The sequence below is a fragment of the Castor canadensis genome, chromosome 12 (assembly GCF_047511655.1).
Source record: "Castor canadensis chromosome 12, mCasCan1.hap1v2, whole genome shotgun sequence".
NCBI classification, from domain to species: domain Eukaryota; kingdom Metazoa; phylum Chordata; class Mammalia; order Rodentia; family Castoridae; genus Castor; species Castor canadensis.
Genome location: NC_133397.1, coordinates 60,845,297 through 60,860,209, shown reverse-complemented (window position 1 = coordinate 60,860,209; position 14,913 = coordinate 60,845,297). Strand labels below are relative to the sequence as shown.

The 14,913-nt window shown below is 38.4% G+C and overlaps 1 protein-coding gene across 7 annotated transcripts in view; it reads left to right on the top strand.

Moving 5' to 3' along the window:
* The window catches only part of C12H2orf42 (chromosome 12 C2orf42 homolog), a 35,921-nt gene that overhangs the window by 12,772 nt on the left and 8,236 nt on the right, over positions 1-14,913 (top strand). For 6 of the 7 annotated variants that reach the window (XM_074049897.1, XM_074049896.1, XM_074049899.1 and 3 more), the window contains 5 exons: positions 3,235-3,339; positions 5,934-6,038; positions 9,178-9,285; positions 11,634-11,734; positions 13,056-13,218. In XM_074049897.1, the coding sequence (XP_073905998.1) occupies positions 3,235-3,339; positions 5,934-6,038; positions 9,178-9,285; positions 11,634-11,734; positions 13,056-13,218 (582 nt within the window). The remainder of the gene's footprint in view (positions 1-3,234; positions 3,340-5,933; positions 6,039-9,177; positions 9,286-11,633; positions 11,735-13,055; positions 13,219-14,913) is intronic. The other variant, XM_074049902.1, reaches the window with a different exon arrangement.

Genomic DNA, 14,913 nt, shown 5'->3' with positions numbered 1-14,913 from the left:
CCCAGGTCAGCTGGACCCTGGCAGGTTAAAAGCCTAATACTCCCCAGGACCCTCTTCTTTTTTTTTTTTCCCTGAAAATAGTTTTACCATCCATTGATAATTTTTTGTCAAGTCCAGCTAAAAGTTCTATTGACAAAAAAAAAAAAAAAAATGAAATCCAACCAAACTCCACTTTTATTACATTTGTTAATCCCTTAAGTATGTCAGATTAATTTTATGCCTTAATCTGCCTTAGGAAAATATCAGGAAGTTTCCTAAAGGATTTAAAAAGATTGGGAGTGTTGCTCAGTGTTAGAGCACTTGCTTAGCACACGCAAGACCCTGTGTTCAATGCCCAGCACTGCAAAACATAAAGTTGCATATGATTTTAACATGGCTAGTGAGGCCTGACTAGCTCAACTCTAAATTCATTTTTGAAAAAAAACTAAAACTTGCATCTGAGGATGTAACTCAGTGGTAGAGTACATGCTTAGCATTTGCAAAGCCCAGGGTTTAACCCCCAGCACCAAAAATCTTATGACAATGGATAGTTGTATTTACTACCTTAATTTAGGCATATAGTTTGTCTCCATTTTCAGCATGTATCTACAGATGTTTCTCAACTTAGCACAATTTAAGTGACATCCTGATAAACCCATCATGAGTTGAAAATACAAGTCTCAAAGTGCATCTACTACATGTACCTTAATCAAAGCTTAGCAATATGGTACATTGTAGAATGTGTTGTACCACACATTGCTAGCCCAGGAAAAATCCAGTTTCTACTGAATGCAGATGGCTTTCATTCCATCGTAAAGTCAGAAATTCCAAAATGAAACCATCATAAATCAGAGGCTGTCTACACACACACACACACACACACACACAATTCAAATTCAAATGCTTAATATCCTTGTCAGTTAAGGACTCATACAAATCAATGTGAAATTGCTGAAGTATCCTTGTAAGTTAAGTTTCAAGAGATCTAGACTGTAAACGAAATGAAAACATTACCTGATCAACATATGTGGACCAAACTGCAAACTCACTTTGCCAGAGATAGATAGATGGTGGAGGTGATCTAACCAACATACAATGTAAGACTATTCTGAATTGTCACAACAAATCCCCCCTGTACAATGAATATATCATAATGGAAATGGAAAAAAATATTAACAGTGCAATGCAAACATTTTAGAAATGCAGAATTAAGGGCTGAAGGCATGGTTCAAGTGGTAAAGCACTGCCTTGCAAGCACAAGACCCTGAGTTCAAACCTCAGTACTGCCAAAGAAATGCAAAATTAAAGAAATGATAAGACCATAGGTAACGATGAAATAGGCTCCTAGACATGGCTAGTGTAGTATAAATTACCATAACCATTTTTAAAAGCAGGTTGAAGCACAATGAAACTTTGCACAATTAACATAATGCTAATTTTAACAGATAATGCAGTATCTGTTAAGAACCCTAAAATGGTCCTCCTAATGGGGAATGTTGAGGAAAGTGAGTCAGGTGGGCACACAGGAGTTTTGGTGCTAGGAACCTGGAAAAAGACAGAGAAGCAAAATAACATGGACATTTTTGTTTTAGAGAGGCAGCTATGATAGTAATATAGAATAGAGATTGTTATTAAATGTTTATTTATTGGCCGTCCCAGGAAAACTTGAAATTAAAAATAAAGTTCCCTTTGATTCAGTACTCCCACTTCTAAATAAATATGATTAACATATTCATATATAAATATAAGATTAACAAGTAAATACACATATTTGTACTAGAAATAGTTAAATGAAACATTATAAAGACACTTTACCCTAGAATGGCAGACAGCTATTAAAAATGATTATAAAGAATTTGGGTAGGAGGGAAGGCAAGGGATGTGGAATGTTCATGTAGCATGCATGAGGCCATGGGTTCCTAGCCTGCAAAAAATAACCCAAGAATTTGGGGAAATGCTTAGGTCATTCAGGTAGCCAGATAAAGTATAGATTGCTCAGTTGACTTTCAAATAAATAATAACTTTTTAGTATAACTATTCCCTTTTTTTTTTAGCACTACTTGGGTTTGAATTCAGGGTCTTACCCTTGTCCTTGCTAGGCAGGCACTTTACCATTTGAGCTGTACTCCTAACCCTAGTATAACTTTTTCTGATACAACTTACTTATACTAAAAACTTATTTATTGATATTGTTGGAAATGCCTCACACGGTAATGGTGTTGTGTGGTTTGCTTTACTTACAGGACTATTTCTTAGATCTGTAGGAAGTAATTACAAGATGTTTTAAAAATTATCTAAATTCAAAAGAAAAAAAGTTGCTTCTCTTTTACCTAATCTGGCAACCCTGGTATAAACTACTTAAAAATTACAAAACCAGAGTTGGGGATGTAGTTCAGTGGTTAAGTATTTGCCTAGCATTAGGCCCTAAGTTTGATCCCTACTACCACAAAAAAAAAAAAAAAAAAAAGAAAAGAGAGAGAACGGAGGGAGGGAGGGAGGGAAGGGAAGAAGGAGGAAAACTGTTCACAGAGGAAAAACTGGAAGAGGTCTCACTAGAAAGTTAATCATGATTATCTGAGATGTGGGAACAATGGATGAATTCTTTTCTTCCTTTCACTTGTGTTTTCACTCCTAATTTTCTATTATCAACATAAAAAGTTAAAATTTAATACATAAAGTCTGATGCTGACTTCTAGAACAGGTAGAACTAACCTAGAAATTAGCAAAGACCATTTATGTTTTAGACTTTTTAGAAATTAATATCAAATTGACTTATATATTCTGCATACTTTTTTGGTGTTTTAAACATTTTTATTAGCATATACTAGGTGTACAGAGGGTTTCATTATGACATTTTCATTTATGCTTACAAAATACTGTGTTTAGGTTCATCTTCACCATCATTCTCTATCATCTCCCTCCTCCCTACTTCAAATGATTTTGATAGGTTTCAATCTTCTTTTTTCATACAAGCATATAAAGTACATCCTCTCTCCCTTCCTCCTTTCCCTCCCACTGGTATCCACCCCTGAACAGGACCTATTTCACATAACTGTCGTTTATTATTTAAGTGTATATTCATTGTTCAAATGGGTTTCGCCTTGGTATTTCACCTATGAATACATTGTACTTTAATCAGTCTAAGCCCCTCAATTACTCTTCCTCACCATTTCCCCCTCTGCTGCCTACTATTCAACAGCTTTCAGTGTGTTTCACTGCACATGTTTTTAAACACCATAATGATTTGTGATTTAGGTGCACAGATGAACAATTCACTAATTCCTCAAGATGCAGTGAGCTGCAATCTAAGGAAGAGTGGCCTGAAAAAACCTGTCGTTGCATCTTCATTAAAAAGGCAGGGTAAGTCTCCATTCCCTAGTACAGCATACAGTGATGGCAAGTTCTCCTAAAGAAGTCAGACTCAATAATCAAGAGATTATTGAGACTCAATAATGTTTACATTAGCAACATAGGAATTTATGTAAACTGATCTATCCTATCCTACGAGTTTCAAATCATGCTCAAAAATAAACTATGGGGACACAGGGCTCAAGCTGGTAATCCTAGCTACTTGAAAGGCAAAGATAGGGAGGATTTTGGTTCAAGGCCAGCCTGGGCAAAATAAATAAAGGTTGTGAGACCCCACCTCAACCAGTGGCAGCGCATACCTGTCATCCTAGCTATGTGGGACAGCACAAATAGAAAGATGAAAGCTGAGGCAGAAAGTGACACTTTACCAATGCAAAAAGGGCTAGTGAAGTGGCTTAAGTGCTAGAGTATGTGCATGAAGCCCTGAGTTCAACCCTAGTACCACTAAATAAATTAATTAATTAATTAATTAATTAAATCAAAATAAGCGATGTCTAAAATCATAGAAACAGAGAACAGATTAGTGCTTTTCTAGAAGAAAAGAGCCTTACAGTGGAACTGTTTTGTGCCTTGACTGGTGGCAGTCACACAAGTCACACGTGATAAAATTGCATAGCACTGTGTGCATACATACCTGTACACATGAGTGGTGAACTATGAATAAGGTGCTCTGGATTATGTCCATGATATTTTCCTGATTGGATATTGTACTATCATTTTATAAAATATTACTATGAGGTAAAGGGTATACAGCCTTTTTTAAGTTTTTGGTTGGTTGGAATTTTTTGTTTGTTTGTTTTTATTTCTATCAGGATTACACTCAGGGCCTCACACTCTACCTCTTGAGCATTGACCCCACTCCTTTTGTTTCTGTTTTGTCTTTTGAGATAAAGCCTCATTACCTTTATCTACACTGGCCTCAAACTTGCAACCCTTCTGCCTCTGCTTCCCAGGTGGCTGGGATTACAAATGTGTACTGTTACCTGTCTGCTGCCACTGCTGCTGCTTCTTATCATCATCATCATCCTCATTTTAGTAGACAGCGTCTTGCTGTTTATCCCAAGATGACCTCACATTCAACAACTTCCTGCTTTTAGCCTGCTGAGTGCTGGGATTTTAGGTATATGCCATCACACCCAGTTAAGCTTTGTATCTCTCATACTTGCATGGGAATATACAATTATCTTGAAAAAAATTTAAACTACATTTTAAAAGCTTTAGGGATTACCAAAAACAAATAAACAGAAACCCTAAATTATGTCTTTTTTGTTTTTGCAGTGCTAGGTATTAAACTAAGGGCCTCATGCATGCTAAGTACATGCTCTACCACAGAGCCACACCCTCAGCCCCATGCACTCCCAACTCTATACTCTGGCCTCATTAAACTGTACCAGTTGTAAGCTGAACTTCCCAGTTATTTACTCCAGGGGTGCAAGATTTTCCCTTTTCCATTAATGAATTTTCATCTTTTTTTTTTTTTTTTTTTTTTTTTGTGTGTTACTAGGGCTTGAACTCAGAGCCTACACCTTTAGCCACTCCACCAGCCCTTTTTTTGTGATGGGTATTTTCGAGCTAGGGTCTCTAGAACTATTTGCCCAGAACTGGCTTCCAACTATGATCCTCCTGATCTCAGCTTCCTGAGTCACTAGGATTACAGGTGTAAGCCACCAGGGCCCAGTGAATTTTCATTCCTTTTTATTGTTTTGTTTTGACAGTACTAGGGCTTGAACTCAGGGCTTCGTGCTTGCTAGGCAGATGCTCTACCATTTGAGTCACTCCACTAGTCTTTTTTGTGTTGGTTCTTTTTGTGATAGGGTCTTATTCTATGCCCAGACTGCCCTGGACCACAATCCTTGTATTTGTGCTCCCTCACATAGTTTGGATGATACGTGTGCACCACCATGCCCAGCCATTGGTTGAGAAGAGAGCTCTCAAATTTGAACTGATTTCCTCACTAACTCCCCCTCCCAGATGCGCCCAGCATCTTTCCCTTTTTTTAATACAAAGTTTCAGAATTAAGTAAAGTTACCATACCAACCTATAGTGTATGTGTCACTCAGTTTTAGGCATATTCAACCTTGATAGGAAAGAAACAGCTCCATTATTGAGAGGGTTAGGGATATGTAAGTATATACTCATCAGGATTAAACTAATTTGTAAATATCTATAATGTGCATAATATTCTTTAATATACAGTGCTTGTTATTAATAAAAGTACTAACATGGGCTGGAGGAGTGACTCAAATGGTAGAGCACCTGCCTAGCAATCACAAGGCCCTGACTAACTTTCTGTAGTTAGTAATCTTAAACCTGTCGGTCTTCTAAAGGGCTTTTATATTCTTAAGTGGATATTTTCTTTTTTAAGTCTGTATTGAATTATCACACTGTACCCTATAAATATGTGCAATTATTATAAATAAAACTGCAAAGAAAATAAAAGTCCTAGAATCTACTTTAGTTTATCTACTTTTGTTGGATTTCAGCTTAATGTTCTCTTTTTTCTGCACAAACTACTTAACTTTTTCAAACTTCAACTAATTGAAAGAAAAAGTTACTAAAAAGGTTTGTTTTCCCCCTTTTCCTAGTCTGTGGTCAGCTGTTAGATGAGGCACAAGTGACCTTATCCTTTCAAGACTGGCTGGCCAGTGTCACAGAGCGCATCCATCAAACCATGCACTATCAATTTGATGGTAAGTATTAGTCACCCATCTGGATTCTTACTGAAAGTAGGAGAAATTAATGTAATTGTGCTATAGTTCTATTCTGTTTTAACAGGAAAAGTAAAAGAACTTCAGTCCAGAGAGCATTGGATCACAAGAAATTATAAAGTAGAAATCAAGCTGGGTGTTGTGGCACAGGTCTGTAATCTCAGTACTCCAAAGACTGAGGAAAGAGGATCGTGAATTCAAGGCTAGCCTGGGCTACATAGCAAGACTCTGCCTAAAAAAAAAAAAAAAAAGCAAAAGCAGAAACAAATAAAAAAGAAAGTAGAAATCAAGGTTGGAAGAAAGGATTAATCATAATTAAAGTATAGTGCCAACAAAATTAATTCAGAGATAAAAAAGAGAAAACATGAAAAATAAGAAGTTAAGGGTAGTCTGAGGCCAGGCATGGTGGAGCATTTGTAATCTCAGCACTCAGGAAGTGGAGGCAGGAGGTTCTAGAACTCGAGAGTCCAGCCTGGGCAACATAGCAAGACACAGTCTCAAAAAATAAATAAATAAATAAATAAAATAGTAATTTGCCCTGATCTTTTGTGACTATTTGTGTTTGTGTGTTTGATGAGAATGATCCCAAAGCTTTAGAAGTTCACTGTATTAAATGTAAAACCAAAGCAAGGGGGTAAGGGGGTGTACTTAGAGAAAGCCTAAACATGTGAGACTAAGATAGTTACTAAGATAGTCATATTATCGGGCACCAGTGGCTCACACCTATAATCCTAGCTACTCAGGAGGCAGAGATCAGGAGGATAGAGTGTAGAAGTCAGCCCAGGCAAATAGTTTGGAAGACCCTATCTCAAAAAACCCATCATAAAAATTGGGCTGGTGGAGTGGCTCAAGGTGAAGGCCCTGAGTTCAAATCCCAGTACCAAAAAGAAAAAAAGAGATAGTTATGTATCAGATTACATAGACATCTTCCTTAGAAGATTAGAGAACAGGCTGGATTTGGGTATGATTTGTTGAGAGGCTTCATGGAACCTCAGTGAGGTCACAGTAGGTCAGCAACTGGTTCTTGCCCATTACTTTAAGAGTATCCTTGATGGATGGTTTCTGGAGCTTTGTGTAGTGATGACATGCTCACTGCTCTTTTTTGTGGGACTGGGGTTTGAACTCAGGGCTTCACACTTGCAAAGGAGGTGCCCTACCACTTGAGCCACATCTCTAGTCCTTTTTTGCTCTGGTTATTTTTTGGAGATGGAGTCTTGTGAACTATTTGCCTGAGCTGGCCTTAATCCTCCTGTTCTCAGCCTCCTGAGTAGCTAGGCTTACAGGCATGAGCCACTGACACCCAGTGCTCACTGTCTTTTGAGGCAGTTCTTAACATCCCTGGACAATTTGAGTTGAGATGTTGGCCTGTAATACTTACTGTTGCTTCTGGTTCTGAGCTCTAGCCACATGAAATAAATCTGATCTTGTTTCCAAAGAACAGTCCCTGTCATTCAGGTAAATCATCATGGCATCTTTACAGAGATCACATCATCTTCATGTTCTTTGCTGAGCATTTTCTGCCTTATGAAAATCATTTTAAAAATAAAGCACCTCAAGCTGAAAAGCAGCCTGATGCAGACACCTGAAAGAAGGAGGCAAGGATTAGAATAGTTCCGCTTCATGATGAGGAAAGGGATAAGAATGGAGATCTTGAAATATATGCTCAGATACTAATAGAGAATAAATAAAACTTCAGAGATTACTTTTTATAAAAACAAATAAGCTCAGGAGGGTTGTAAAAAGAGTCTTTTTTCCTTGTGATTTTTGTTTTTGTTTTAGCAGTAGTGGGATTGAACTGAGGGCTTTGTGCTTGCTAGGCAGGCACTCTACTGCTTGAGTTTTTTCTTTTTAAGTTTGTTTTATTTATTTATTTATTTTTGGTGTACTGGGGTTTCAAACTCAGGGCTTTGTGCTTGCAAAGCAGGCAATCTGTCACTTGATACACACCTCCAATCCATTTTTCTGTACTTATTTTGGAGATGAGGGGAGTCTCATGAACTATTTGCCTAGGCTGTCCTTGAACTGAGATCCTCCCAATCCCAGCCTGCCAAGTGGATTACAGGTGTGAGCCACGGGCACCTGGTGTGCCTGGCTTATTTTTAATTTTTTCTTTTTTGGCTTGGCTTTTGTTTCAAAAAGTTACCTGGTTTCTTTTTTTTTTTCTTTTTGGTGGCACTGGGGTTTGAACTCAGCACCTCAGGCTTGCTAGGCAGGCAGTCTACCACTTGAGCCACTCCACCAACCCCTCAAAAAGTTACTTGAACTTTGTCTTTTGGAGTGTTTCAGGTGTATCCAGGTAGGTTGCAGTTCTGTGTTTATCCATATGATTCTGGATGTTTTCCCTCTGTCTGGGTTAACCCCTTGGGTAGAATTTTTAAGGGAAATTGTAAATTCATTTGGCCACCTCCCCAGACCTCTCTTGAGGAGAGAAATTTGTTAATCCAATTTTCTTTAAGAGGTTTAAGTACTTTGAAATATTTTATCTGCCTTGAGATTATATTCATATAGGCTGGAGGCATGACTCAAGTAGAGCACCTGCCAAGAAAGTGTGGGGCCCTGAGTTCAAAACCAATACTATCAAAAAAAAAAAAAAGTCATAGAAATCATATTCAGAGAGAAAGACTGATGCTTACTAGGTAAGTAGTGTCCTAATTTTGCTTCCCTCACCTTTCATGGTCCTCACCATCCAGGTGAGAGCAGGTTGTTACTTTCCTTAGGTATGAATAGTACTTGGGCAGAGTGGGCAGGAGTGAATCTGAATCAAATGGATATAGTTTATGAGGGACCCCTCCACTCTGCCTCAGTGTTTTCATGTCATTTCATGTACCCTTTAATATCACATATACTATGGTGATATTTATAAAAGTGGGGATTCAAAGTTATCCTTAGTGGAAGATAAGGACCTGCTGTGTATGTGTTTTATGATCACAGGAATTAAAGACAAGGCTGGTGATGGTGCTTAGCTCATAAAGATCCATCAGAGCTGCCTTTGCCTCTGAAAGGAAACCTCAGTGGTGTTTTTAGTAATTACCGCTCCTTCATTTCTTTTACTTTTCTAAACATCAGGAAAACATTCTGAGATTCTTTTTTTTTTAATGACTGTTCTTTACTTTTTTTGTAGGCAAGCCAGAACCACTGGTGTTTCACATTCCTCAGTCCTTTTTTGATGCCCTGCAACAAAGAATATCAATAGGCAGTGCAAAAAAACGACTCCCCAATTCCACCACAGGTATGGGATTTTCCCTCAGGAGTAGCAACAGATATTTTGACTTAGAGAATTATGTTTGGAAAAAATCTGTGGAACTTTCAGGGTTAGAACTTTGAGGCACATGCTTGGAGCATGAAAGTTTCAATAATTAGCTTTTGGAGCAATGAACACCCCCACCCTCTCTGAAGGCTCTATACTTATCCTCGTAACAGTGAATGAAAAAATTCAGAAAACTTAAACTTGGTAAAAGAACAATGAAGAACAATGCAGGTGTCCACCAAGACATTTATTTCTAGGTATGAATCAATTTCTACAAAAGTATTGAGGGCCCCAATACTTACTTAAGCCAGCTTCTTGGAAGCTTATTAGAAGCTTATTGTAGTGTGTGTGTGTGTGTGTGTGTGTGTGTGTGTGTGTGTGTGTGTGTGTGTGTGTGTGTGTGTAGTGTGTGTGTGTGTGTGTGTGTGTGTGTGTGTGTGTAGAAGCTTATTGTGTGTGTGTGTGTGTGTGTGTGTGTGTGTATCAAAAACTAAAACTGGGCTGGAGATGTAGCTCAGTGGTAGAGTGCTTGGCTGGCATGCACAAGGCCCTGAATTCAACTCCCAGCACTACCAAAAAAGAAAAAAACAACAAAACTTTTTTTTCATCATTCCCAAGTTTTGTTTTGTTTTGTTTTTGGTGGCACTGGGGTTTGAACTCAGGGCCTACACCTTGAGCCACTCCACCAGCCCTTTTTTTGTGATGGGTGTTTTCAAGATAGACTCTCCCAAACTGTTTGCCAGGGACTGGCTTTGAACCTTGATCCTCCTGATCTCTGCCTCCTAAGTAGCTAGGATTATAGGCATGAGCCACCAGCACCTGGCATTATTACCAAGTTTTGAAGAAGGAAGATTTTTATTTTTAGAGTAATTTTGGGATTTGGAAAACTATTTGTTCAAGTGCTGGGACTGAACCCAGGACCCTCCACATGTTTAGCATATGCTCTGCCACTGAGCTACAGCCCTTAGCCCAAAAACTGTTATCTTATTCTGGTACTTATCTCTTACTTTCTTTTTTTTAGTGGGACTGGGGTTTGAACTCTCAGGGCTTGCACTTGCAAAGTGGGCACTCTACTACTTGAATCACACCTCCAGTCCTATTTCTTTATTTTATGTAACATCTTTCTTCTAGGAGTCTCAAATACTTATTAGATAGTACAAGAAAATAAAGAAGGGAAAAGGATGAGAAAAGGATTGTTCAGTGGCAAGTAGCCAAGCATGACTACTGCTAGAAATCAATACAGTTTCTTCAGAAAGTTGTTGATATAATAGTAACTTTGTGACATTTAACACACTCTATTTTTGAGTAATGCAAGCTGTAAATCACTATGTTTGGGCCATAAAAACTTTTGTCTTCATAGCTTACTGATTTTTGAAGCAGCATTGACTCCTCGAGTTTAAACTTGAGGCCCAATGTACATTAATTTTAATCTCTTGACTATTTTTTCAGGCCCTTTGCAAGAACTGCGTTATAATCCTGCATGCAGGCAATGGGTAATCACATTATAACCTTAAACTCCATGTAATTATTTAAGGGACTGACTTGAGGGATGGGGGAATGTCTCAAGTGGTAGAGCACCTCCTAGCAAGCAGGAGACCCTGAGTTCAAATTCCAGAACTTCCAAAAACAAAAAATACATAAGTAAGGGCTGGTAGAGTGGTTCAAGTGGTAGCGCCAACTGCCTAGTAGGCATGAAGCCCTGAGTTCACACCGCAACACCTTAAAAAAATATATATATATATATATACAATTTGGCCTATTTTATTTAAAGTTATAAGTCTTGTGCATGTGGAAGCATTAGCATGTACAAGGTCCTGGGTTCAATCCCCAGTACTAAAAAAAACATAGAAACAAGTTTCTAAGGTAGGAAAAATAAGATACCATCTAAAAGAAGCTTCAGAGACTTCATATAGCAGAAGTCCATAGCATTTGGTTTGTCACATATCTGTCAAACCCTCTTATATATTTGCTGCTAGAATTTCTTTTTAAAAGTGTTAGATTTATCTGGACACCAATGGCTCACACCTGTATTTCTAGCTACTTAGGCTGAGATTGGTGGATCGAAGTTCAAGGCCAGCCTGGACAAATAGTTCAAGAGACCCCATCTCCAGGATAACCAGAGCAAAATGGATTGGAAGTGTGGCTCAAGTAGAGTTCAAACCCAGTCCCACCAAACAAAATTTAAAACAAAACAAAACAAAAAAAAGTTTGAGATTCTATAAGGAAAGAATAGCTCTGCATTGAAGAGATATAGAAACTGAGTAACAAATACAGTAGAAGAGAATGTTACTGTTTGGTGGTCTAATTTTGTCCCTGTTTTTACACTGAAGCTTTTGTTCGGAAAGATGCCTTGCCACTGGGAACATTTTCCAAGTACACCTGGCATATCACTAATATCCTACAAGTAAAACAAATCTTAGATACCCCAGAGGTAAGAGTTTTATTTCTATAATAGTGGGAGGGCTAAGAGGGAAGCAAGTGTGGTAACTGAGTTTCCACTGATTCCCTGAATTCCAGTTGCTAGTGAGAGTTCCTTGTTTTTCATGCTAAGAGATTATTTAGAAGAAATATATATTATAGTTCTGACTCTGACCTTAGTGGGCATTCCCACTTTAAAAGGTGTCTTCATTTAGAGCATATTTTAGCTGTGTGCCAGTGGCTCACACCTGTAATCATAGCTACTCAGGAGGCAGAAAGCAGGAATATCTCAGTTCAAAGCCATCCCAAGCAAATAGTTTGAGAAACCCTATCTCAAAAATACCCATTACAAAAAAGGGCAAGCAGAATGCTCAAGTGGTAGAGTGCCTATCTAGCAAGTATGAGGCCCAGAGTTCAAACCCCAATACCACACACACACCCCAAAAAAAAAAATAAATAAAATGAGCACTCTGAAGAGTGCAAGAAGAGCAGATTTAGGGGACAGGTGTGAGGATGAAGATAAAGATGGACACCAGTTAGGAGGGTGCAGGGGGCGGTGGACTGGGGCCTATGATCACAGAGAGGATAGCAAGAAGCATTCAGACATTGTATGTATTTTGGAGGTGGACTGGCAGGGTTTGTTAATGGATGGATATATTTGACAATACTAGAATTTGAACTCAGGGCCTCACACTTCCTAGATAGGCACTTTTCCACATTAGTCATGTCATCCCTCCAGGACGTCCAGAGGCATCTTGTAGCCTAGAATTGGTGGCACTCAGGGAACCACTGAAGCAACCCAGAGCAAAGGCAGTGAGGGGAGAGGGCCAGTGGTCATTGAGCTACTGCTGCTTGGTATTATTCACCTATGTTGCTGTGTTCACCCTCCCAGCCATGGATTTTACAGATGAGAAAACAGGCTCTGAAATATTCAGTAACTTGCTCAGATCACCCTGCTGTTTAGTGGCAAAGACCCTGCTGTTTGATTTTGGTTCTTTCTGGCTCAATCCCAAGAACAGGATGTGAGGTGAGCTGTCAATGGAGTCAGAGCTTTAGGAAAAGAATGCTGCCAGTGGAGCAGCAGGAGAAGGTAAAACTGTGCCAGGAGCAGTCTCAAGGCTATAAAGATCTTATAGGATCAGCTGGTATATGGTTTGACTGGGTTCAAATTAAGGAGAGAAATGACAGATTGGTTGACAGAACTTAGCTGAAAATAGAGTTTTGAGTGAACTTAACAAGAAAGAAGGAGTAATAAAAGATCTATTGGCATCCCATTATTTGTCTACTTTGAAAAGTTTCCTCTGTCTCACCTTTCTTGTCTTGTCTGTGTCCAGATGCCCTTGGAAATCACCCGTAGCTTTATCCAGAACCGGGATGGGACGTATGAGCTGTTTAAATGCCCTAAAGTGGAAGTAGAGAGCATAGCAGAAACCTATGGTCGCATAGAAAAGCAACCAGTGCTGCGACCTTTGGAGCTAAAAACTTTTCTCAAAGTTGGTGAGTGAGTTTCAATAGCCCATCTTCCTTTGGGGTTACCTGTGCTCATTACACTGTCTCAGGCTTTGGATCTTGACTTTAATCAAAAAAACCACATTCATTTATTTTGTAAAGGCAATCATAGGATAATGTGTTTTGTCTGGTTGAGTTAGTGCCTTCAAGATAAATTTTGTTTCCAAACATTTTTCAGACTCATGTTTCCAAAACACCCCAGCTGCTTTTTTCACTTAGTAATACATCATTAACTGCTTTCTGTGTCTATCTTCAGTGTTATTTTTTAAATGTTTTTATTGTAAAATAAACATAGCAGACAATTTAGAATTTTAACTGTTTTTAAGGGTTTTCTGGCATTGAGTATATTCATATTGTTGTAACCATCACCACCATTGATTTCCAGAACTTTCCATCTTCCCAACTGAAAGCCTATTCCCATTAAGCAATAACACTACACTTGCCTCCCCACAGCTCTTGTCAGCCACCATCCTGCTTGTATTCCTGAGAGTCTGACCACTGTCAGTATATCATGGAAGGAGGAATTAAACAATATTTGTCCTTTTCCATCCAGCTAAATTTACTTAACGTAAGGTCTCTGAGGCATGTGTCAAAAGTTCCTTCCTTTTTAAGGCTGAATGACCTCCCATTGCATATATATATACCATCTTTTGTTTATCCCTTCTTCTGTGGATAAACAGTTGGGTTGCTTCAATCTTTTGATTATTGTGAATACAAAGTTACTTTTTTGTTTTGTTTGGTGATAGGGATTGAATCCAGGACCTTGTGCATAGTAAGCACATGCTTTACCGTGAAGCTACATCTCCAGCCTATAAAGCTATTTTTTAACAACTGCATAAGATTCATTCATTAGAGAACTACATTCTAATCAATTCCCTACTTAAGTTATTTCAGACTTTTTGCTGTTGAGTAAAATAGTGCTGTAATTCATTTTAGATAAACCTTTTTGTGTGTATGTGTGTGTGTAGTACTAGGGTTTGAACTCAGGACTTTTCGATTGCTAGGCAGGTGCTCTACCACTTGAGCCATACCTTCAGCCCTTCGATAAAATAAACCTTTTATATCCCTAATTATTTCCTAACTTCCTTAGGATTTTTTTTTTTTTTTTAAAGTGGGACTGGGGTTCTGGGGTTTGAACTCAATACTTCGTACTGGCAAAAGATGCACTCTACTGATTGAGCCACACCTCTGGTCTGTTTTGTTCTGGTTACTTTGAAGATGGGGTCTGTCTCATGAACTATCTGCCCAAGAAAGGATAAAAATAAAAAAGAACTATCTGCTCTGGCTAGCCTCAAACTTAATCTTCCCAATCTCGACCTCCCAATAACTAGAATTACAGGCTTGAGCCACCAACTAATTCTTTTTTTTGTGGGGGGGTGGTGCTCAAGGCCTAATACTTGCTAGGCAGGTGCTGTACCCCTTGATACACCACCAGCCCATTTCTCTTAATCTTTGTTGATTGATAAGTAAAAAGTATTTTTTCACTCTTATTTTGCATTTTCTTCAGTATTAATGAAGGTAAACTCTTTACATTTGTCATTTGGTTTGATGAATTGCCTTTTCACTATCTTAATTGAGATGTTATGTGGTAATTTAGCAACAACAGCTGTAACAGCAACACTTAACTTACACCTACTTTGTGCCAGGTATTATTTTCAATGATTAACTTATTGAATGCTCACC